The 24,434-nt window shown below is 40.0% G+C and overlaps 1 protein-coding gene across 3 annotated transcripts in view; it reads right to left on the bottom strand.

Annotated features, from left to right (window-relative positions):
* Positions 1-24,134, bottom strand: part of ZNF598 (zinc finger protein 598, E3 ubiquitin ligase) — a 36,622-nt gene extending 12,488 nt beyond the window's left edge. For 2 of the 3 annotated variants that reach the window (XM_016423692.2, XM_056805602.1), the window contains exons 1-3: positions 23,825-24,132; positions 8,388-8,500; positions 7,469-7,598 (exon numbers count right to left, since the gene is read on the bottom strand). In XM_016423692.2, the coding sequence (XP_016279178.2) occupies positions 7,469-7,598; positions 8,388-8,500; positions 23,825-24,058 (477 nt within the window). In that variant the 5' untranslated portion in view covers positions 24,059-24,132. Of the gene's footprint in view, positions 1-7,468; positions 7,599-8,387; positions 8,501-23,824 lie in introns of all 3 variants that reach the window. The other variant, XR_008913539.1, reaches the window with a different exon arrangement.
* Positions 24,135-24,434: the final 300 nt, after the last annotated feature.

The following is a 24,434-nucleotide window of genomic DNA, read 5'->3' as shown; positions in this document are numbered from 1 at the left end:
AGGTGAAGATATGCAGAATACAGTATGAGATAGCAGGGGCAGAATTCAAAGAAGATACAAAAGCTCAATATATAGATCTAGAGGGTTTTTGTTGTTGTTGTTGTTTTGTGGCCCACCTTCCACTTCCCCTCTTTTGTAGAGGATCAATTCATGAAAGAGGCAAGGATGCACAGTGAGGGTTGTTGTGGCCCAAGATGTGAGATCCTGCCACCTCTTCCAATCATAAGCATTCATCTTCCTAAGGCCAAAGTAATCTATTTCTAGATCTACACTCACTCAGAACCCTGAGTGCTGGCCACTTCTCCAGGTCCACACAATCCTTCTTTCCATAGATGGGGCACAGTTCTAGAAGCAAAGCTTGGCTCCAAGAAGGTGTTCTTCTAAAAGAACACTTTCCCTTCTAAAGCAATGCATCATGAAACCAGGATAAGCATCTCTGCTATAAGATAGTATTTCAATGGCATCCCTCTGTTTCTGTTTTAGAGGAAATTCCAGTCTCCCATTCCCTACTGTCCCATCCCTTTCCCTTCTTCCAGTCTCATACTCTCCCCAGAAGCTCTCTGTACTTTTGAAGAAATTATTAGTCCTTTCATAATATCTGTCTTGATGGTGCATGTCCAATACCATCTGGTCTTGCCTTCCTTCTCTACACACAAGGGACTTCCTACTATGTTCTCCTCAACACAAAAAAGTACTGATGCACTTTTAGGAGAATACAGATTTTAGTTCATGGAATATTAATAAAATTCATCTTTCTTTTCTCCTGTATTTTTTTGGGGGGGGGTGGAAGAGAAACTATGCATCCACCACGTATTGTGTACTTTGAAAAATCAGCTTTAGTACTACCATGCTTTATTTAATACCGACTTCACCCCAGTGAATGTTTAAAAAATAAAGTTACATTCTCAACTTGAATCAATTATTTCCTTTAAAATGTTTTATTAATAGGCATACTATCTGAATAATCCTTAAAGGACATACTTCAACTCAAACTTGGGCTACATGAAATTCCATACCCGACCCTACAATCTACTGTAGCACTGATTGATTCTCAGTAACATGATACCTCCTACTCTTTTTAACTGAGCTAATTTAAAACACATTTGCTAAGTACTCACACAGCAAGGTCAGGGCTATTACTATTAAAAAATAGGCAAATGTGAGATATGTTTACACCAAGCACAAAACAAACTATTTACTTTGCTACATGTAATTATAAAAGAAAAGTAATTTAAGGTTATACTAAATGCCTAAGATGGAAAGCTTAGTGAAATATCACTTCTACAGTTGCCTAATATATGCCTACAAGAGGCATATGTCTTAATAAAATGCATATTGAGTTCTATGCCAAGGAAACGAATTATAATTCAAAAAATAAAAATAAAAAATCTTTACCTTCTGTCTTAGATACTGAATATTGGTTTCAAGGCTAGGCAATGGAGTTAAGTAACTTGCCCAAAAAAGTGTCTGAGACCACATTTGAACTCAGGACCTCCCATCTCTAAGACTGGTGGCTCTCTATACTACCTGAGATACCTACCCTTATTCTACATTAAAGATGAAATTTTCTTATACTGAAATTTAAAATATATATTATAGAATAAAATTTATACATTTATAAACTAATGGAAGTTAAATCAAATCAGTCAAATTTATATTCTACCAATTAGTTATGTTGATGAACAGGACCACTAGACTATGATTTCCAGTAATTATAGAGTCTGGAAGTATAGGGTACAAAATTTTATTTATCTCCAACAATTGTTTACATATAAATCTTATGGGTCAGATTGGATGTCATATATGTTCTTCTTCTTTGCCTAAGCCAATATAATAAAAATGACATTTCTACCTAAATTAACTTAATTCAATGTCATACCAATAAAACTACCAAATAATTATTTAATGTTACTAGAAAAAGTAAAAAACAAAAACTCATCTGGAAGAATAGAAAGGTCAATAATATCAAGGGTATCAACAAAAATATGTAAAGGAAGGTAGCCTAGCAGATTTCAAACTATATTACATAAAGTAATAATCATCAAAACAATCTAGTACTGGTTAAGAAATAAAATAGTGGTTGTGGCATATGATTGTAATGGAATACTACTGTGCTATAAGAAATGCAGAACAGGATGATTTTAGAAAAACCTGTAAAGACATGAAGATGCAAAGTGAAGTGAGCAGAACCAGGAGAACATATGTACACAGTAACAGTAATATTGTTTGATAAACATCTGTGAATGACTTAGCTATTATCAGCAATACAGTGATCCAAAACAATTCCAAAGAACTCAGGATGAAAGTACTACTAACCACACCAGAGAAAGAACTAATAAGAGTCTGAATGCAGATCAAAACAGGACTTTTTTTACTTTATTTTCTTCTTCTTGTGATATTGCCTTCTTCTACAACATAACAAATACGGAAATATGTGTTGCACGATAGCCTATGTCAAATTGTTTATTGTCTAGGGAAGGGAAAGGGAGGGAGGACAATTTGGAACATGAAAATATGTGAAAACAAATGTTAAAAATTGATTCTACATGTAATTGGTAGGAAAATATTATGTTAAAATAGATTTTGATCAGTAGAATACATTAGGTATAAATGCAAAGATATAAATGACCACAGTAATCTACTGTTTGATAACCTCAAAGATCCAAACTTTTGGAGCAAGAATTGACTTTTGACTAACATTTCTGGGAAAACTGGAGAACAGTCTGGCAGAAACTAGACATAGACCAATATCTCGCACTGTAAAACAAAGTAAGGTCAAAATGGTAAATGATTTAGACATAAAAGATAAGTAAATTAAGGGACCATGGAAAATTTGTCCATCAGATCTTTTGAAAAGGGAAGAATTTATGGCTAAATCTGAATAAAGATCACAAGAACAATGGATAATTTTGATTATATGAAATAAAAAAGGTTCTGCACAACTTTTTTGCATTGTATATCAAAATGAAAAGGAAAGCAGAAAACTGGGGAAAAATTTTTTTACATCAAGTTTCTCCAATAAACACCTCATTTCTCAAATACACTAGGGAACTAAGCTAAAAAATAAGAGCCATTCCCCAATTGATAAATGGTCAAAGACTATTATGAACAGGGAGCTTTCAGAAGAAGTCAAATCAATTGTCACATGAAAAAAATTGATTATTGATTAGAGAAATACAAAACAACTCTGAGATAATACTGCATACCTATTAGATTGACTAACATGACAGTGTTGGAGTAACTACTTCATACCCCCAAATGATGGGCACCTATGTTGTCTCTAGGTCTTGCCTAGCATAAAAAAGTGACTATTACAATTCTTGTACATAGACTTTTCTTTACATCTTTGATATCCTTGAAGGATGTGCCTATAAATTAGTGTTGGGAATACCAAAAGAGACAGTTTCTGCTCTAGAGGAACTCATAATCTAATGATAGAGATAACAAACAAGCAGATATATACAAACAATATATAGCAGAAAAATAGGAAATAATCTAGAAAAGGTACTACTAGAACAAGAGGAGTTGAGAGAGGCTTCCTGTAAAAGACAAAATTTTAGTGGAGACTTAGAGGAATCCTAACAATAAGATCTCTGCTCCATGGGTATGATGATTCAAGTCATTTAATACAAAATGCTTTTGTCTACCTAATGCCAAGTTGCATTCCAGAACCGTTAGACTAATTCACAGCTTCACCAACAGTGCCTCACGGTGTAGCTATCTTCTGATATCTCCTCAAACAAGTGAGGTAGGATGACATGGTAGGCACAGTATTTTACTTGGAATTAAGATAACCTTTATTCAAATCCTACCTCAGACACTCATAATAGCTGTGGGATCCTGGGAAAATATGCTTAAGCTCTCTCTCCTTGATTTCTTTATTTTGCAAAACAAAGGGGTTAAATTTAATGGCCTATAAAGGAACACCTCTCAAGTTATGGTCTTTTTAGTGACCACTTAAATTTTGTCACCTTTGTCAATTTGCTGGATATAAAGTTAAGCCTTAAAAATTCTGAATTTCTTCTAATATTAGTGATCTGGAGAAATCTTCTGACTAGTTATTAATAGTCTACCATCCTTCTGAGATGCATCAACATTGCTCTTAAAAATATTTTTCTAATTTCATTTAATCTTCTGACTAGTTATTAATAGTCTATCATCCTTCTGAGATCATCAACATTGCTCTTAAAATATTTTTCTAATTTCATTTAATCAAAATTGGAGATTTTATCTTTTGTAATCACTAAAAGTTCTAAGAGGCAGAGATGAGAGGGAACAAAAGATAAAAAGGCAGACAATGTAATGTGGAATGTCTTGTAGCAAAAATAGGGAAGCCAACCCCAAAAAAGAAGTAACACCTAAGAAAACTGGGGTCACATTGTCAAGCACTTTTACATGCCGAACAAGCAAATTTAGAACTGCTCCTAGAAATAACAAATAGATACCAAAGTTTACTGAGTAGGGAGGAGGTGACATGGTTTAGACTTACATCTTGGGAAAATCACTAGCAGCTATATGGAAGATGGATTAGAAGAAGGAGATACCTGATCCAGGGAGACCAACTGGGAGCCTACTGCAAGAAAGCAGGCAAAAGGAAGTGGGGACCTACATAAGAGTAGTGGCTATGTAAGGTGAAAGGTAGGAATGGACACAGACTTTATTAAGGTAAATGTCAGTAAGATGGAAAATCTTGGCTATGTACAGTAAAGAGTGTGAGGAGTCATAGGGAACACTGAGGATAGAAAACAAGGAAAATGGAAAGATATCCTCAACATAAATAGAGATGTTTAGAAAGAGGAGTGGGCCTGGGGAGAGAGAGAAGCAGCTCTGTTGTGACATGAGGAGTCTGAGATGCTGACAAGACATCCAGTTCAAAATATTCAATGGGCAGCTAGTGAAGCAGGGCCTGGAGCTCAGGAGAGACTGGGGCAGGGCATTTGAACATGAGCATCCTCTGTATAGAGATGATAGCTGAATTAATAGGAGGCTTATGAAATCACTGAGAGTGTAATGAGAGAAGAGAAAAGGACCTGGGATGGAACTTTGGGCTCTGCCCATAGTTATCAAGCAGGAGGAGATGGATGATGTGTTAACAAAGAAGACTGAGAGGGAGTACTAAAGAGAACAGAAAGAGAACTAAGAGATAACAGACCCTAAGACTCAAGAGATGTTCCACAGTGTTGAATGATGCAAAAAGCTCAAGAAGAATGAGGCCTGGTAAAAGGCCATCAGATTTCATTCTTAACTTTACATCATTTTCCAGCAAGTCAATTCTGGCTTTCAGTGCCTATGCTTCTGTTTCCAGATGGCCTATTTTGCTTTGGCTATTTTTCTTCATCCTGTCTTATGTGATTTTTAAATTCTTTTTTGAGCTCCTCCAGGGCTTGCATCCAGTTCCTGGGTCTCATCCTCTTCCATTGGTCTCTGTCTCCATGGTTACCCCCACAGAAACTTTCAATTGTAGCTTCTTTTTTTTGTTTACTCATTTTGTTTACTTTTAAAATTCATTTTTCCAGCCTTACACCCCACAGCTAATTTACTGAACCAGAGTGTTTAAGCTCCTATGCCCTAAGGCCAAATCTTTTCTTTTCTTAATCTTCTGTTAATATACTGGATTCAGCTGGTTAAGCTAACTTGTTAACTAGCCTGCCCTGAGGTAAATCACTTCACTGTATCCAGAGGGCCCAGGATGTCCAGCCAGGTGGCCCCTTCAGAATTCTCCCTGCCAGTCATTGTGGGAGCCCTGGACCTCAAGTGGTGGGTCAGAGGCTGCTGCTATAGTCTCTGCCTGGGGCTCACACAGCCAGCCCCACAAACCTCAGGGTGTTTAGCCAGCCAGTCTTTTCCTTATCCTATGAAAATGGACTCTCTTGTGCATACCTTTCAAGTTGTTTTCACCAGGAGAGTCCCATGACTTCTTGTTGGGTTAGAGTTTCTGTTTTCTTTAACTCCCGTTATAAATATTGTTTTGGAAGAATTGTCAGGAGAGAATTTGAGCTTTGGTGTTCCTAAGCTCAACTATCCCATTCTTTAACATTAGAAAAGACAGTTTAAATTGACTGATGAGGTCAGAAGCCAGAGAGCAAAGTATTGATAAGTATGAGATGAGGAAAAGAATTGGAGGTAAGGAGTGTAGGCAGCTTTTCCAGGAGTTTGACTATGAAAGGGACTGGAGTTATAAGACTTTAAAAGCTAGAAGGAGTAGTAGGGTCAAGTGAGGGGATTTTTTTCTCCATCTTTTAAAAAAATTCTTCATTTTAAAAAAAATCAAATGACTTGAAAGATATTGGAAAAATGAAGCTGAGCAAAGGAGAGAGGCTGATGACAATATAAGAGGAGGAAGAAACATTGAAGATAGTTGTTCAAGAGGCAAGAATGATTGTGGGGCAAAGAGGGGAGGGGATGAAGGAAACAAATAGGTTTGGCTTGGTAAGAAGAAGGGCTGTCACTTCATCAGAGATAGAAGAAAAGAAGATGATGTCCAAATAATGTCTATTTTGAGATGTAGAAGAGAGAAAAGTGAGTTCAGGGAAAATGGTCTCTATTTTCCCAGCCAAGTAGAAAGTGAGGTCCTCTGCAGGGGATGTGGGGGAGGGGTAGAAGTGATGTGGAAGTCCTGACCAAAACAAAAACAATAGAATAACCTTGCTGTATTTAGGACATGGTTGAGACCATGTCTTTATCTTTGAAACCTCACATTGTACTCAATACAGGATGTATTTAATACATATTTACTGAACTGGATCCTGCAGTTCCATATACCCTCTCCTCTCATTACAATCACATGATCTCTTGGAGAAAAAGCAAACCTGGGAGGACTCACTTGAATTTTTAAATTTTTATTATTACGATGTCTAAGTTTAGGGATAGCTAGGTAGTGCACTAAAGTGCCAGGCCTGGAATTGGGGGGAACTTGGGTTCAAATCTGACCTCAGACACTTCCTAGTTGTGACCTTGGGCAAAACTTTTAAATCCCCACTGCCTGCCTAGCCATTGCCACATTTTTTTTAAACTCTTACCTTCTATCTTAGAATCAATACTGTGTATTGGTTCCAAGGCAAAAGAGTGGTATGGGCTAGGCAATAGGGTTTAAGTGTCTTGCCCAGAGTCACACAGCTAGGAAGTATCTGAGGCCAAATTTGAACCCAGAACTTCCTGGCTCTCTCTAGGCCTGGTTCTCAATCCACTGAGCCACCCAGCTACCCCCCCATTGCCACACTTCTGTTCTAGAAGATAGAAGGTAAGGGTTTAAAAAAAAAAAGATGACCAAGTTTAAAAGAGAAAATCTCAAAATACAGTTCTTCTAGACAAACCAACACTCTTTTAGATAAGTTTAGGGTAAGCAGATACTCCACTTTCTGCTACAGGCACTTCCCAGAAATCAGTCATCTGAGGGAAGCTAGGTTCAATCATACCACCTTTTTGCACATAGAATAACTGATTCCCTCCTGGCCCCATCCCCACTCACCTTGAGGTGTTTCACACACAGCTTACAGCAGAAGAGTTCATGTTGCTTCCTCATGTGCTGCTCTAAGTCAACAAAGAGACTGAAAGGTCGCTGTTCTGGACACAAGGGACACTCATGTTGGAGCAACTTCCTAAAAGGAGAACCAACACTTGTGTCAATACTTAATAGTTTTATTGACACTAAATAAGAAATTAAGGGAGGGGAGAAGGGATAAGAGAAAGTTGCTTTATGAGGGTACTAACAATGTCATAACAATCTTAGATTAAAGTCAACGGAGCTAGAAGAGACCTTAAAGACCTACTAGCCTAATCCTCTCATTTTAGAAATGGGGAAATCCTAAAGGTGATGACCAAATTATGTCTGCACAGATAGTCCCCACTGTTTTCCAGATAAAGGGACAACCAGAAGAGAGCTTAGTGAATAGCCCTTTATTATATGAGGATGTGATCTGCATTTTGGTTAAGAGAGGATAACATTTTTTTTCATCCATTCATCTATTTAATACTTTTTAATTTTATTTTAAAAATATGTTTCCATGTTTACATAATTCACTTTCTTTCCCTCCCTCTTCTCTCCCCACTCCAAGATCCAATAAGCACTTCCATGTGTTATACAAATGAGATAACATATTTTTAAAAACCCACAAATTGCGTTACTTAGTATAGTTAAGATAGCTTAGAGTCAGGAGGCCTGGGTTCTAGTCCCAACTCTGCCACAAACTGTCTCTTTGGGTAAGATGCATACCCTCTCTTTGGACAGTGTTACACAGGTTCTCTATCTCACAGGATTATAAGTAGTATTAAGTGAAAGTAAATATGCATATGATTTGAAAATTATGAAATGCCACAGAACATGAGAGATTATAATATTGCTATCATTGTTTTTCAGACTTTAGAAATTCTTGGAATTTTCATCTCACCTGTATAAAGCATAAACCTTCCCATCAGCAAAATAGATGTCATACTTCTTCTCATATTGCAATTGGTGAACTGGAATTGCTGCAAATGCTGGAAGCTTCTTTCCAAAGACCACCTAAAAACCATGTATCAGCATGATTACAAAACAACAACTTGTATGTATGCTACACAGCAAGTTCTGGAACAGATTGCTCTATGAAATGTGAGTTTTAATCCTAAATCAGAGAGAGTGAGATTTAGTCCTAACATAAAAACCTCCTTAACTAGAGTGATTCAGGTAGCACAGTAATTCCCACAACAGTGGGGAAGAAGATTCAGTTGTCTTGCCAAAGGAACTTCCTCCTGGAATTAAAAAAAAAAGTGACAATACCACTCCTATTTCCTTCTTTCTCTTCCTAGCTGAATGGCTCACTAATACCTCAAGCCTTCCTATTACAGCACTACTTAGCACCTTGTAATTCCCAATCAAAAGCTAAAGAGGCACTAAAATGTGACCAATCATAAAACAGGTTTTGATCTGGTATTAGTTTGTTCCCTACTCCCCCTAAGCTTGTAATACATTTGATCCACCCGTATATTTCTTTCTTGTCCCACTTGTAACCTGACCTGCATTAGAGACAGCAGAGGTCAGAGCACATTGTAACCCATCCACTTGAAAATTGAAATTTAAATATGAACTGAAATCATACTGAGTTAATCAGCCCCTAACCTGCCAATTTGCCATAGATCTACTGAAATAAGGAATTATTTTTTTTTAAGTGGGGGAAAAGCAGTTCAGGAAAATTGATTAATCCAACACAACAAAGTTTGACAGTATAGAATATCCACGGTCCCTTACCTCTGCAAAGAAGGGAGGGAGGCATATTCAAAAACTGTTTTCAAAGAATGCTGTTTCTCCATGTTTTTGTCCCTTTGTTTTTCCTGTTTATACTTATTTCTACATCTTGAGATTCTGGTGGGCCAGAACCAAGTCATTCTAAATAACTCTTGTATGTAGTACCTAGCATTGTGCCTACAGCAGTGAAAACTCAATAAATAGGAGATAATTCAATCCAATTTGACAAATATTTATTATTTAGTACTTCTTATATGCAGAGCCCTGTGATCAGTGTTTGGTACAGAGACAAATAAGGCATCATCTCATTGAACCTAAAATCTAGTATGGAAGAAAAAACAAACACAAATAACTAGTAACACTGACAGAACTTGATATGGGATTAGAGAAGGTTAAGTATATAAGGGAAAGGGAAGAAAAGATCTATCAAAGGATAAAAAAAAATCAGTCAATCAACTATTGCTTCTCTCTCCCTCTAAACCTACAGCTAGGAATTGTCTGAGGCGAGATTTGAACCCAGGATGTCCCATCTCTAGCTCTGGCTCTCTATTCACTGAGATATCTAGAGGCCCTTCTTATCTCTTCTACCAGCGTGGAAAAACTCTACCTCCATTAGTTTTGGGGAGAGGGTAGATTTTGTTGGAAAGCCAATGAGTTATACTACAGTGGTAGCTCTAGGGCAGTGATGGTGAACCTTTTAGAAACCAAGTACCCAAAATGCAACCCTCATACCACGCGTGAGCCACCTCCACCCCTTACCCCAGATAGGAGAGGGAGGAAGTGCTCCCATTGGGCTGCTGGGCAGAGGGGTGAGTAATGTGAAAAATGTCCTCAGGCACACATGGAGAAAGGGAAGGGAACAGCATGCTCCAGCACCTGTGCCATACATTCACCAACATGGTTCTAAGGTCTTTTAGAGTCATACCCGCTTCAAGTCATCAGTGATTTAAATGATTTGGTCATTCTAGCTTGGAGTACAGCTCACTATACTATTTTTTTTTTTGCCTTCTCCGAAAATCTGACACTCTGCTTCCTTAGGTAAAGGCACACAGGTGCAACTACCCTCAATATGAGCATATAAAGCTGCCCCACCAGAGCTCTCTACAGAAAAGTTGGAATCCTGGTACACCCACTTCTCTCAGTACCCTATATGTCCATCTCCATTAGGGCAATGCAAAACACAACTGGAAGATAAGCAGAACATACGTGGCTAAAAAGTGGAATCTTTTTGAAGAGTTGCTATGTAGTTACATTCATTTCCACTGAATTACCATGAGGGGCATAAAATACATACGGTAACAAAGAAATTAGAAGAATTTGCAATAAAGGTATACTTTAATATATAAACAATAGTTTATTTTCCATCTCTTAACTTTTTCCCTTTTACGTTGGCATAGGTATACATCAAGTTTTCAAGTCTTAGTCCTAGCTGACTACTTTAAAGAAAAACTCAGGGGAAAAAAAAATCAATTATTAGGCTTCTAACAATCTAACTTTCTAAAGATGGAGTGGGAGAGAGGGCAAAGTTCATGCCAAGAAGGAATAAAGGAGTGTTTCTACAAACAGCATGGAGGGAAATAAACTAAGATTTTGAGAAAGGTATTAACAGGGTATCTGTAAATCTGTGTCTTCATAAAGACGTTTTAAATTAATCTTGACAACTGAATTTCCTTTATAGCTTTCAACAAATGTATTAAACAACTACTATGAGCAAATCCCTGTGAAAGCTACTGGGGGACTTATAAGAAAGAACACTATCCACATCCAGAGAAAGAACTGTGGGAACAGAAACACAGAAGAAAAACATATGATTGGTTATGTCAACATGGAAATATAGAAATCCCCAATTTATTTAGTTTGAGGGTGGAAACCCCAGGTTTTGATCTTGTCACAGGAGAGTTTCCCCCTGAGGGAAGGTCCCACTTCACCAGACAATAGACGTCCACTTCAGCTTTGGAGCAGTAGGTAGCAAGTCAGTCTCCCAAGCTGAAGGTCCTGGGAGTTAGAGTTCAATCCTGGAAGGAGGAAGGAGGGTGTGATATATTGAGAAAGGCTTCTGGAGACAAAAGAGCTACTTGACTTCAGATGGGATTTACCTCCCCACCTGAAGTGGATGTCTATTGTCTGGTGAAGTGGGACCTTCCCTCAGGGGGAAACCTCTCCCGGTGACAAGGTCAAAACCTGGGGTTTCTTCCTTTAAACTAAGTAAACGGGGGACTTCCATATTTCCATGTTGACAGTCCCGTAGTTTGATGAGGGTTTTAATGTTAAAAGATCACTGCAAATATGAATAACATGGAAATGGGTTTCGAACAACAATACATGTATAACCCAGTGGAACTGCTTGTCAGTGAAGGGGGGGGACCATGAATCATGTAACCATGGAAAAATATTCTAAATAAAAAATGGGAAAAAAGGAAAGAAAGCTGGAGAGGGAGGGGGAAGATATAAAGATAAGTAGTAGAGGAGATTAGCCACATACAGAAACACCCACAGTACAGACTGAAATCTAGGTACAAAGGAAAGGTCTGAAAGTCTTGCAAACATTTTTTAAAATAAAAATTTTTAATTAAAAAAAAAAAGTAGTATTGGAAAAACTGGGGTGGTTGGATTTCCATCCAGAAGATCAAATAAGAGAGAGGGATGAGGAAGGAGCAGTCCATTCCAGAAATTAGGAACATAATAAGAAAAGATACAAACTTCTTGTTTGCAAGAAGCAAGAGCTGGGGATGGAGAATGATACACTTTGGTAAGAACACAAGATATGTAAAGAGCAGAATGGATAGTGAGAGATAAGATTGGAAATGTAAATTGGAGGCAAGATATCTGGAGGGCCCTGGGAAAAAGGACATGTCAAGACATTTGAAGAATTTTCTATGGGATGATGTTAGGATAATTGGCTTCAAAATCCACCTGAGATACTTACTAGCTCTGTCACCTGGGGCAAGTCATTTAACTTCTTTTGAGCCCTTCAGTTCCCTCAATCTGTAATCAACCAAGTAGCATTTATTTATTAAGCCTTACTATGGGAGTCACTGTGGTAGGTACTGATACAAAGACAAAAATGAAACAATCTTTCAAGGAATTTATGGGGGAGACAACATGTACATATAAAATGTATACAGAATAATACAAAGTAATTGAGAAGTGGTGGCACTAAAAGCTAAGCGGAATCAAGAAAGAGTTGCATAGAAAAAGGTAGTTCTAGTCATGAACTTTGAAAGAAGTTAAAGATTCCAAGGAGAAAAGGTAACGAGAGAATATATTCTAGAGGGCAGTTCAGTGGATTGAGAGTCAGTTCAAGAGAAGGCAGGTCTTACATTCAAATCTAGTAACACTTCCTAGCTGTGTAACCCTACCTAAATCACTTATAATTCTTCAGCCTTGGAACCAATACACAATATTGATTCTAAGATGTGTGATTTTTTAAATCTCCTCCATCTTGCTTGGTATGTATAGCACCCAAAATTGTGCACACCCACACTACATGGGCATGTGCTAGTCAATGACAAATCAGAAATCACTAACTGCCCACCTGGGCTGTCCTAAGCCAAGCTTGAGCCACCATTGGCAAGTGTGAGGTGCAGGAAGCGAGGTAGAGAACAGCCTCTGGATTTCATGCACTTCCTGTGGAGAGGGGTAGGCATCAGCTCCTAGCAAGAAGGAGGCCAGCAGGCAATTTTCCTTCAGATCAGTCCCGTGAGTGAAAGGACTGATTCCCTTCCTTGCCTTGGCCTTCCAAGGCCTAAACTCCCTCTGGCTCTGCCAGAAGGTTGAGTTAACCTCTTTCCCTTTCCCCTTCTTTCCTTCTCTCCCTCTCCTTCTTTCTTACTCCCATTGTAATTAAACTACTATAAAGCTTCATTCTGACTTGAGTGTTTCATTTAGGAATTTCATAAGTGAATTCCTTGGCGACCTTAAATTAATATATATCAGTCATTTAAAGTGATTTCAATATCACAGATGGAAGGTAAGGGTTTTTTTTGAAAAAGAGTATATTCTAGGCCTAGAGGACAGGATAGTCTATGCAAAAGATAAAAGGGCAGACAATGGAATGTCCTATGGCAGAAATAGGAAGGCCAACCCAAAAAGAGAAGTAACACCTAAGAAAACTGGGGTCACATTGTCAAGGGCTTTACATGTAAAATGAACAAATTTAGATATGATCCTGGAAATAACAAGTAGACACCGAAGTTTACTGAGTAGGGGGGAAGTTTAGACTTATATCTTGGGAAAATCATTGGCAGTTGTATGGAAGATGGATTAGAAGAGGGAGATACCTGATCCAGGGAGACCAACTGGGAGCCTATTACAAGAAAGCAAGCAAGAGGAAGTGAGGACCTACAGTAGAGTAGTGGCTGTGTGAGGTGAAAAGTAGGAATGGACATGGGATTTTATTAAGGTGTAATAATTAAAATTGGGTGGCCAAATGTAATAATTAAAAACTTAGTTTGACAAAGATAGTAATGGTTAAACAAACAATTGTTGTGGTTGTCATTTATAAAATTAACTCAAGTCATGAGACTGATTAGTAGCTTCATTTACAGCAAGATAGAGATATTAAAGTGGGAAATATAGGAAGGAGGTAGAAAATATCACCTAGCTAAAAATACCCTAAGTCCTAATCCTAGAGCTTCCAGGCCACTAATCCAAAGATGAATCTCACTAGAATCCAAAATTGGAATCAGGAAGCTGAAATCCAAAGAGCCAAAGATGCTGAAAAGCCCCTTAGAACCTTCAGCGCGAATGAAGCCAAGACTGCCAAGAATCCCACCAAAGCTCACACTCCCTAGGCTAAAGGCTGACAAGAAGGAAGAGCTCAAGAATCCAAAGAGAAGCCAAGCATGAAGAGCTCAAGAATCAAGAGAGTGAATCTCTCTCAAGCTCCTGTTTATATATAGTTTTCTCCACCCATCAGCTATCTCAGGAATCAATCACAGCCTTTCAATTTGCATAGCACTGGAGAAGGGGGTGGGGGAGTGGTTGAGTGGCAGTGCTTGTGACCTATTAGGTCATGAATTTTGTTAGTGACTTACAAAGTGTTAAGTAGGGATACTTTAAGTTTTTGATTAACTTAAAATAAACAAAGGGAATAAAAATTCCCTTTCACAAAGGCAAAAATCAGTAAGATGGAAAATCTTGGCTTTGTGCAATAAAGAGGTATGAGGAGTCATAGGGGACACTGACGATACCCACAACAGAAAGAGATGTTTAGAAGAAGAGTGGATCTGGAATGAGAGAAGCAGCTTTGTGGACATGAGGAGTCTGAGATGCTGACAAGACATCCAGTTCAAAATGTTCAATAGGCAGCTAGTGAAGCAGGGCCTGGAGCTCAGGAGAGACTAGGGCAGGGCATTTGAACATGAGCATCCTCTGTATAGAGATGATAGCTGAATTAATAGGAGGCTGATGAAATCACTGAGTGTAATGAGAGAAGAGAAAAGGACCTGGGATGGAACTTTGGGCTCTGCCCATAGTTATCAAGCAGGAGGAGATAGATGATGTGTTAACAAAGAAGACTGAGAGGGAGTACTAAAGAGAACAGAAAGAGAACTAAGAGATAACAGACCCTAAGACTCAAGAGGTGTTCCAGTGCTGAATGCTACAGAAAGGTCAAGAATGAGGCCTGGTAAATGGCCATCAGATTTCAATCTTTAGAAGGGGTGATTTCCAGGTAAGGGACAAGGGTCAGAAATCAAGGACTAAAAAGTGAGAGGAGAGGAAAAATATATTACCATTGCAATACTATTAGTATTTTCATCTATAAAATTGAGATACCAGCCAAATCTATCTCACAAAGTTGCTAAAAGACAAAGTAAAATAAAACATCTTCTACTCCTTGCAAATATTAAAATACTCCCTAAATCTTATATAAGGATATAGCCATAATGGCAAGCCCCAGAAGGTTTTTTAATCAGACTAATGTGAACAGAATGGTACATTAGCAAGAATAATCTGGAAGCAATGTAAATATGATGGACCTTTAAGGATGGGAGTGGGGGTAAGGATAGAGTGAGCAATGGAATAAATCTCAGAAAGTCAGGGGGGATTCTCCCCTCAATTTATTTCAAAACTGCCCTGTAGAGGTGAATGCTCCATACCCACAGATAGCAAAACTTTGTTTGCATCTGAAATCTCAAGAGAAGCCAAAGATAGAAGGCAAAATCAGTTCAATTATTAATCATATTTCCCCCCAAGTCTAAGGAAGCTCCAATTTCTCTCTAACTTCTAGGAATCTCCTCAATTCCTCACCAATCCACTGGAGGCCCCAAGACTGGCCCCCAAAAGCCAGTCATGTAGAAATACACTTTCGGTTTTTTTCCCTTGAATCTCACTCGGGATATTCTTTTAACTTTCTCATCCTTCTAGCGTTAAGGCAACTCCCCCAAAAGGGCAAACACCAATTTAATTGATGTTTCAAAAGAACAATTACCAAATTTACCAAAATTAACCCTTCAAATAACCAATTCAAGAATGGAAAACCAACCACTTTCCAGCAGGTTACCTAATTAATTAGGCACATTCTTTATATTCAAATTCAAATTCCCCAAGGGGCATCCTTCCCTTCCTCTCCCTAGGCCCCACCAGAACTCCAATAATCTTTATTCACAATCCTTATTCAAATGCATAAGGGATTCAAAGGTCTTTTCTATCTCAGATCTCTATACTCCCAATACATAGTAAATAGAAAATTTCATAGAGGAAAACTTTATTTCCCTCTTTCTCTAGCAGGTAAAAGTTGTGGTTCTCCTTTCTAACACCTCTCACTATGGCACTTACTCAATTAACATCCTGCACAGTCTTTAGGGTACTATTCATTACCTGCCCACTTCCCCAGATTGGAGAACTGCCAACCCCTCTTCACTTCTCTTCTAACTCAGGTAAGATACCACCTAGACCAGTGATGGCAAACCAATAGCATGCAAAGTGCTCTCTGTGAGTATTCAAGTCATCCTCTCCTCTCGCCACCCCAGTTTGTTTACTAGAAAGGCAGAGGGACTCAGCCAGAGCTGCTCCCCCTCCCTACACTCAACATTCTTCATTTTACCCACTCCCCCCCCCCAGCCCAAAGGGAGTGCTTTCTCCCTCCCCTGTGTGGGGTAAGGGGGGGGGGGGGCGGGCAGGACACACCCAGCAAAAAAAAAAAAGTTCACCATCACTAACCTAGGCCCTATTCTTTCTCCTCTTTTACAGTCTTCTGTCTAGTACTTTAGTGATTGCTTCCACACCTTTTCCTCTTATCCCTATTACTAAATTTGGGTTCCTAGGAGTTTAGACCTGGGCCTTCTGCCCTTCTTTCTGTACCCTCAGGCATTCCTATGGTTCCCACCAGCAGTCTCAAATTTCTAGAAAGCCACTTCAGACTCTTCTCTCTCTGGTCCTGATACCTCTTCTGCATTCTAGATTCCTATTTCTTGCTGTCAAAACCCCACCAGTTGGATGTCCTATCATTGCCTCAAATTAGGCACATTAAAGGCCAAAGAGTAGACCAGACGACCTTTAAGGCCCCTTACATTTCTTACAATTCTTATTCTATGATTTTTCGTCTCAAATTTTCCTCCATTCCAAAGCCATCTAACTGTTTTTACATTTAAACAGGGAAAAAAATTTACATTTAAAAAAGGGAAAAAAAATCAACCAACAAATATATACTGAATGTTTTCTATGGTCCAGACCTGGGCTAGATACCCTGGGAGAAACAGGAGCTGTTTAAGACTAAAGCATACTGAAGACATTTCTTGAGGAGAAATGTCATTTGATTTGAATGGTGGTGATTTAAAAAAAAATTATTTAGTCAATTTAGAACATTATTTCTTGGTTACAAGAATCATATTATTTTCCACCCTTCCCTATCCCCACCCCTTCCCATAGCTGATGCCCAATTCCACTGGGTTTTACATGTGTCCTGGATCAGAACCTATTTCCATGCTGTTGATGTTTGCACTAGGATGTTCATTTAGAGTCTACATCCCCAGTCATATCCCCCTTGACCCATTTAATCAAGCAGTCGTATGTCTTTGGTGTTTCTACTCCCAGTTTTCCCTCTGAATGTGGATAGTGTTCTTTCTCATAAATCCCTTTGAGTTGTTCATGATCACTGCATTGCCACTAATGGAGAAGTCCATTACATTCAATTGTACCACAGTGTATCATATCAGTCTCTGTGTACAATGTTGTCCTGGTTCTGCTCCTTTCACTCTGCATTACTTCCTGGAGGTTGTTCCAGTCCCCATGGAATTCCTCCACTTTATTATTCCTTTGAGCACAATAGTATTCCATCACCAACATATACCACAATTTGTTCAGCCATTCCCCAATTGAAGGGCATCCCCTCATTTTCCAATTTTTGGCCACCACAAAGAGTGCAGCTATGAATATTCTTGTACAAGCCTTTTTCCTTATCTCTTTGGGGTATAAACCCAGCAGTGCTATGGCTGGATCAAAGGGCAGACAGTCTTTTAGTGCCCTTTGGGCATAGTTCCAAATTGGCCTCTAATAGTGGTGATTCTTAAGAGCAATTAGAAGATGCCTTTTTTTTTTCTTCTGGTAATTGAATTGACAGTGAAGGTGGTAAGGCTCAGGACCAGGTGTCCAAAAATAGATGGGACCAAGAACCAGAAATTAGGAAAAGATAGTGTTTTAATTGTAAAGGCAACAGTAGTCATCATCACCACTGTTGAGCAAAGAGAGCTTTTAACTAGGAGCTAAGCTGTCATGTCTTCACTTTTCCACATATTCTCCTTCTCTTCATACCTGTAGTAAACATTAATTAACTTGAGAAAGATGATTTCTGTCCTATAGGAGCTCAGTCAATCACAAATAGTCATATTTCCATTTTTCATGAGTTGGAAAAAAGTAGTAGCCTATTCTATACACCAAAATATTTATAGAACCTCTTTTTGTGGTAGTAAAAAATTGGAATTACAGTAATGCCTATTGATTGGGGAACTGATAACAGAATTGTGGTATATATGCTATAGGAAACAAAAGAATATGATGAATAAAAAGAAGCATGGCGAACCATATAAACAACTTTGAAATGAAACAACTAGAAATATACATAATGACTGCAACAATGTAAATGGAAAGAACAAAAACAATAGAAACTAAATGCTGTGAAATTATAAAAAACAACCCTGACTCCAAAAGAAGATCAGAAGACATCCAATTTCTTTGCAGAGGTGGAAGACTGTGGATATGGAACACTGCATATACTATCAAATGACTTTTTCAATGTGTTGGTTTTGCTGAACTTTTTTTTGTTGTTCTTTGTTATAAAGGATACCTATCTGTGAGGTTCGAAAGACAAGAATATTGGGAAAAGAAGGTGATGTCAACACAAGAGGAACAATGAAGTACCCTCTCAAAAGATTAATTTGGAACTATACTCTAAAAAAAACCTGCATTCTTATTGCTAGAAATATATTCAATAGGAAAGTAACATCAAAAGCAGATTTTTGGCTTCTCATTGTCTGCCTCACAGATAGTCAAGATTATTGCATTATGAAACTTAATATAATTGCTAAAAAAGGCATCTAAACAGATTTTACATAAAAGGTATTTTTCACTGGAAAAGAAACTATGTCAGCAGCATACTTCTTTCTTAGAACTTTCAAATTCCCATGCAGATACATTTAGAACTTGTAAAAAAATGCGGACCACCAGTTTCACCTTTAGTCTTTAAGGCAAATGCCAACAAAAGGACTGCAAGAATCTTCAATCTATTTTTTCTAATTAATGTGGGAACAAAGAAGAATAATTTTCAAAGTAATTTCAGTGAGGGATCAAGAAAATCATGCTAAATTCTTAGCTTCCCATTTGTAGTTTCTTACTTTTAACATTCCACTTTCCCTCTTTGCATGCTACGACCATCCATTCCAGACTGCTCAGAAGCTGATCACCCAAATTAGGCATTTCTAGGCCTTTCTCTCTCCTGCTGTCATCCTGGTAATCTCTATATATTTTAAACTTGTGAGCAGCTTACCTAAGATCTAGTAGCTGAGGTGGCAGAAATAACTGATTTAAGTTTTGGGATTAGCCCTCTTAACTCTGTCCAAGTCATCATATTTAAAAGAATCTCCTTTGTACTTGAAATCTCAAGAGATATGAAAGAAGATGCTGATGAAAAAAATCACCTTAATACCTGGCCATATTTTCCCCCCCAAACACAAAGTCAAATAAATGAGCATCAGATGCAACAAGCAATGGCTTGGCTTCTAAGGAAGCCCAATTAATGCAGGAACAAAAAAATTCACTGAAACAGGAGTGCTCATATAATAGCCCAATATTCTGTATAGGAAAATGGCACAGAGGAGAGTGGAGTTTATTAAAGCTGCAACTTTGAGAGGAAGAAGCCAAGCCAACTTAAAGAACACAGAGAACAAGAGTAGAACAGAGAGATCACAACTAAACAAAATGACAAGCACAAACAACTGCAGTGTTTGGGAGTGGGGGAAGGGAGAGAGTGGGAGAGATTTTCATATAAAGAACAAAATGGTTAGGGTCTTTTGAAAGTTGAGGATTAAAAGGAAGCTACTTAGAGGTGGCTATGGCTCTCTTGAAGCACTATTATTCAAAAGATCTACTTGCTACAAAGACTGTATGGTTCAACAAAATTTTTAAAGCTTCTCTTGCTAATCAAATCCTGTTGTCCTCCCCCCCATCCTCCTACCCCAAATCTCATAGGCTGACACAAGAAGCTTTGCACAAAATAGTAACACGGGCAAGTTACTAGATACAACAGACAGAACAGGAAAACACAAGCTTGCTCTTATACCAATCCAAAAATATGGAAAACCTTGTATTAGAGAATTCTAGCCAGTCAGCCGAGCTGGACTACTCTCTCACATTCTCACCAGCCTTCCTAGCTCCTGCCTCAAATGGACTCCTTCTCCATTAAAGTCCCAACTCAGGTCCAATCTCCCTCTTCCACCTTCCTAAAAGTGATTTTTCCTTTCTGAAATGTCTCTAAGCACTTTGCCTGAACCTATCTTTTGCACCTACCACTCTACCTTGTATTGTGGTTATTTATGTATATATCTTTTACTCCTATAATATTGTAAGCTTTTTAGGAGCAAGGTCTGACACAACACACATATCTATCACCTGAACCTAGAAAAGAACTTTGCACACATCAGGAACTTACAAGCTATTTTTCCTAGAGGCTGAATTAGGTTAGATGTGGGGAGCCATCACACCCCTGCTGTCTGACAGAGTCAAAGTCTGGGGAAATGGAGACTGCAAAGCAGCCCCTAGAAAATAAGGCACCCACAGAATCCCCTCTATATGATCTCTCTCCAACTTCCCTTACTAATGGAATTGTTATGATTATTGTTCTCTCCCCAATACAGGAGAAATAATAGGAGAGCAAATACTTATTGGGTTAACACATATATGTCCCACTTTAACCCCCTTAGTAGCCCAAATAGATTACATTCACAGAATTAAAACCCAAAGATCACTACCCATTACCCCTCCTTTATTTCTCTTAGCAGAGGTACATTCAGAGGCCCCACACTGATTGAAGGCCAAGTATGACAGATACATCAATCATTCCTCTGAAACACAAGTTACTTCATTGGTTCATTATGTTTGCCACAACTAAGCAATTTTGCAAGGTGCTTGAATCAATCACAAGAAAAATGCAACTTGGAAATTGAGGAAAATTCAATTCTGGTTTGCTTTTTGTTACCCTCTAACCCCATACCTAGCTACGAAATGTTTTGTTACCCATCTCCTAAGTAATTGTGAAAGCTGATCAAAAGCAACAATGATTCTCCTAGCTGGTCATCCCATAGGTCAGGGGGAACTAACCTCCAGATCACCCTGTTTATGTCATTCATCTATTTCTGTTATAGCAACAATGTTTCCTTGACTATCTCCTTAGGCTTTGCATCTGTTGTTAGATTCTGTGGAAACATGTATGTTGAGAAATGATTGTGTGCCAGAAAGTATGTACTCACTGAACCTATAAAATGCAAACTTTGTGCATGGTAGAACATTGTGTGATGCCTAAACACAAGACTGAACATACAGTATCTCTCACCACTTATTCAACTTACTGCCACACCTAGACAGAGGACCCTGAACCTTGAGAGACAGCAGGCTCAGCTCTCTAAGGTTAGAAAAGGTTTAAATGACAATTCCTATCACAGCACATACTGTTCATTGTTGTTTGAGGTGTCTAGGCTCCCCAACAAAAATTTACAATGGACAGATCCTTTTCAAAAGATTCCTATGGGAGGTTCTCGAACTTAATAGAGAATTTCCTTATCTACATAACCAAATCTTGCCTTTCTCCAGAGGTTGAATCCCACATTTCCAAATAGCAGATGGACATCTCTATCTAGATATTCCATAGCCATCTCAAATTTAACATGTCCAAAACAGATCTCTTATGTTCTCCCTTAGTAAACCAGTTTCATAACCCCAGTCTTCATCAAACTTCTCATCCCCATATCCAGTTGCTAAGTACTGTACGGACTTCCCCCCCCCGCCCCCCACCTAAAATACTTACCTTCTATTTTAATATCAATTCAAAGACAGAAGAGCAGTAAGGGCTGGGCAATTGGGGTTTAAGTGACTTGCCTTTGCACAGCTAGGAAGTCTCTAAATCTAAATTTGAACCCAGAACCTCTCATCTCTGTTGATTCCATCTCCTTAACTTCTCTGGAAGGAGTTTCTTCCTTTAGTATCATAACTACTATCCTAGCTCGGAGCTTTCATCACCTATCAGCTAGATTATTGGAAGAGAGCCTCCAATATCTTCTCTTCCCTCTTCAATCCATCCTTATGCAGCTACCAAATTTATATTCCTAAAGTACAGGCTTGACCATGTCATTCCTCCCTATTTAAGAAGCATCAGTGACTTGGTATTTAAGGTAAAATACAAGCTTTTCTCTTTGGCACTTAAAAGTCCTTTTGGCTTTGCTCTGACCCATCTTTTTAGGATGATAACACTTTATACTGATTCACAGACACAAAGCTTCTGTCAAATTAGCCTACCTGCTACTCACTAATGAGGATGATCTATCTTTCTCCCCTCCATACCTTTGCACAGGCTGTGCTCCATGCCTGAAATGTTCTCTCTCCTCACCCATGACTTTTGGAACTCATGGCTCTCCTTCAAGAGGCCTTTCCTGGTTCCTCTAGTTGTTAAGTGATGCCTCTATCCCAATTACTGTTCATTTATTTCGGCCATAATTTCTAATTACTTATTTGTGTGAACAGGATGCATCCTCAAGATAGAGTATAAGCTCTGAGAGGGCAGATGTCTCACTCCCACATTTGTATCCTCAGAGCTTAGCACACAGCAGGCACTTAAATATTTTGGTGGTCAACCACTGGGCACAAAGTCAGTGCTCAAAAAAATCTTTGTGTTATAAGTTCTCTCATACACACACACTGTCCACTCTTTTGATTCCCTTTCAAAAGGAATTCCCCTACTTTAAAAAATATCCATATATTATCTCTGATTTACTTTGAGAAGAAAAAACTCAGGCTGACCTGTTGGGACTCACCCAAAGTATCTCATTAGTAACTTGGTGGGATTTCACAACACTATAAGTGAATGTATTTTAAAGAACAGTAAATGAGGGAGATCAAATAAGGTTTTTCTGGCTTAGAACCTGCACATCACAGTCACGCTGAGAAAAAGCAGCTGAGAAACTTGCCCTCCACCTCTGTACTTGTGCCGTCTATGCAAGTCCAGACAGAGTAAGAAATCTCTCTCCTGAATTCAGAATTGGAGCCAGAAAGGAGAGAACTTAGGGAATACTTTCATCCAAGAGCCCTCAAAGCATTTCCACTCCTCAATTATTCTTTCAACACCTTTGTTAGATGGGTCAGATTAGCACCCACCCCACTTTATTGCAGAAAAAAATCCCGTCTTAGAGAAGTAATTTGCCCAAGGTCACAGAGTGACCTAGAAGCAAGACCAAATTAGAAACTCACAAATTCTAGCCCTGGCCCAGAGATCAAGATCGCTTGAACAGGGTCCTCCTCCTCTTCCTCTCTGTCTTTATTACCGCCACGGAGGAGAAACCTCTTAGCAGTAGAGCTCACTTCTCTTTCTGCATTAATATTCCCTTTTCCTTTGCCCAACTGGGATGCTGCTGCTACTCCTCCTCCTCCTCCTCCCAGGAGTGAAGAATTCACTCCTCACACTCACACCCCGCGAGTCTATTCTTCTCGTCCCCTCACCAAAGAAGAAAGACCGACCACTCGCAGCCAGTTTTCGCTTCTCATTCGCCCGCCTCAACCTTCTCCAACTTTTCTACCATCAGTTTCTTTTCCTAGACCCCAGCCAATCAAACTTGGGGACTGCGTCGGGCCCCACACCACCGACGGGCCCCACCCAGCCCTCCCTCGTCCTGTCCCAACCAGCCCAGACAACTCTGGCCGGAGCCGCAGACTTTGCTCGGCCTGGGGCTCAGCCCCTCTCCCGGCCCCAAAGCACACCCAGCCAGCGCGGCTCGAGGGGAGGGGGAAATGGGGGGGGGATCCTCCTCGTCCCGCCCCGCGGGGTGGGCCAGCCCCCTAGCGGGCCAGCCGGGTCTGATGGGTCCCGGGCCCTTGGCCGGCTGGGGCCGGGCCCCCACTCACCTGGCGCAGCTCCTCGCGGCACACAGCGCAGTAGCGCTGCTCGCAGAGGACTCGCATCTTGGTGGAGCAGCGGAAGCACACCGGGTGGTCACACTTGCCCAGCGCCGTGGCCTCCAAGTCCCCGCAGCACAGAACACAGCTCCCGCCGCCCCGCTCCGGAGGGGCGGCCGCCGCCGCCGCGGCCCGAGGCCTCCCAGACCTCCCCGGCGCCGCGCTGCCCGCCGAGGCCGCCATGGTCCCGGAACGGGCGCGTCGGGCGGCGCCGCGCGGCCTCCGTCCCTGTTCCGTTCTGTCCCGTCCCGTCCCGCCCCGCCCCGCCTGGTCCCACCTTCTCCGCGTCAACGTCACCGCCCTCCTAGCAACCACGCCGCCCGGCGGAACTGTGCACCGCCTCTTCCGGCTGCCAGCGAGGCGCCGACTAGAGCGGCAGTGAAAGCCACGAAATGCTCCGACTCCGTCTCCGCCCCTCCCTCGAGCGGCCTGAAGCTCCGCCCCTTGCACGTGGCCCCGCCCCGCCCGGGGGACTGCGGGGCTGAAGAGTTAGTTTTCGTGACCTCAGCCTCTGTGACCCTAGCCCTCATGACCTCAGGCCCCATGTCCCCAGACCTCA

Source organism: Monodelphis domestica, chromosome 7 (genome assembly GCF_027887165.1).
Source record: "Monodelphis domestica isolate mMonDom1 chromosome 7, mMonDom1.pri, whole genome shotgun sequence".
Lineage (NCBI taxonomy): Eukaryota > Metazoa > Chordata > Mammalia > Didelphimorphia > Didelphidae > Monodelphis > Monodelphis domestica.
The sequence above is the reverse complement of the archived record's forward strand: the minus strand, read 5'-3'. Positions and strand labels throughout refer to the sequence as shown.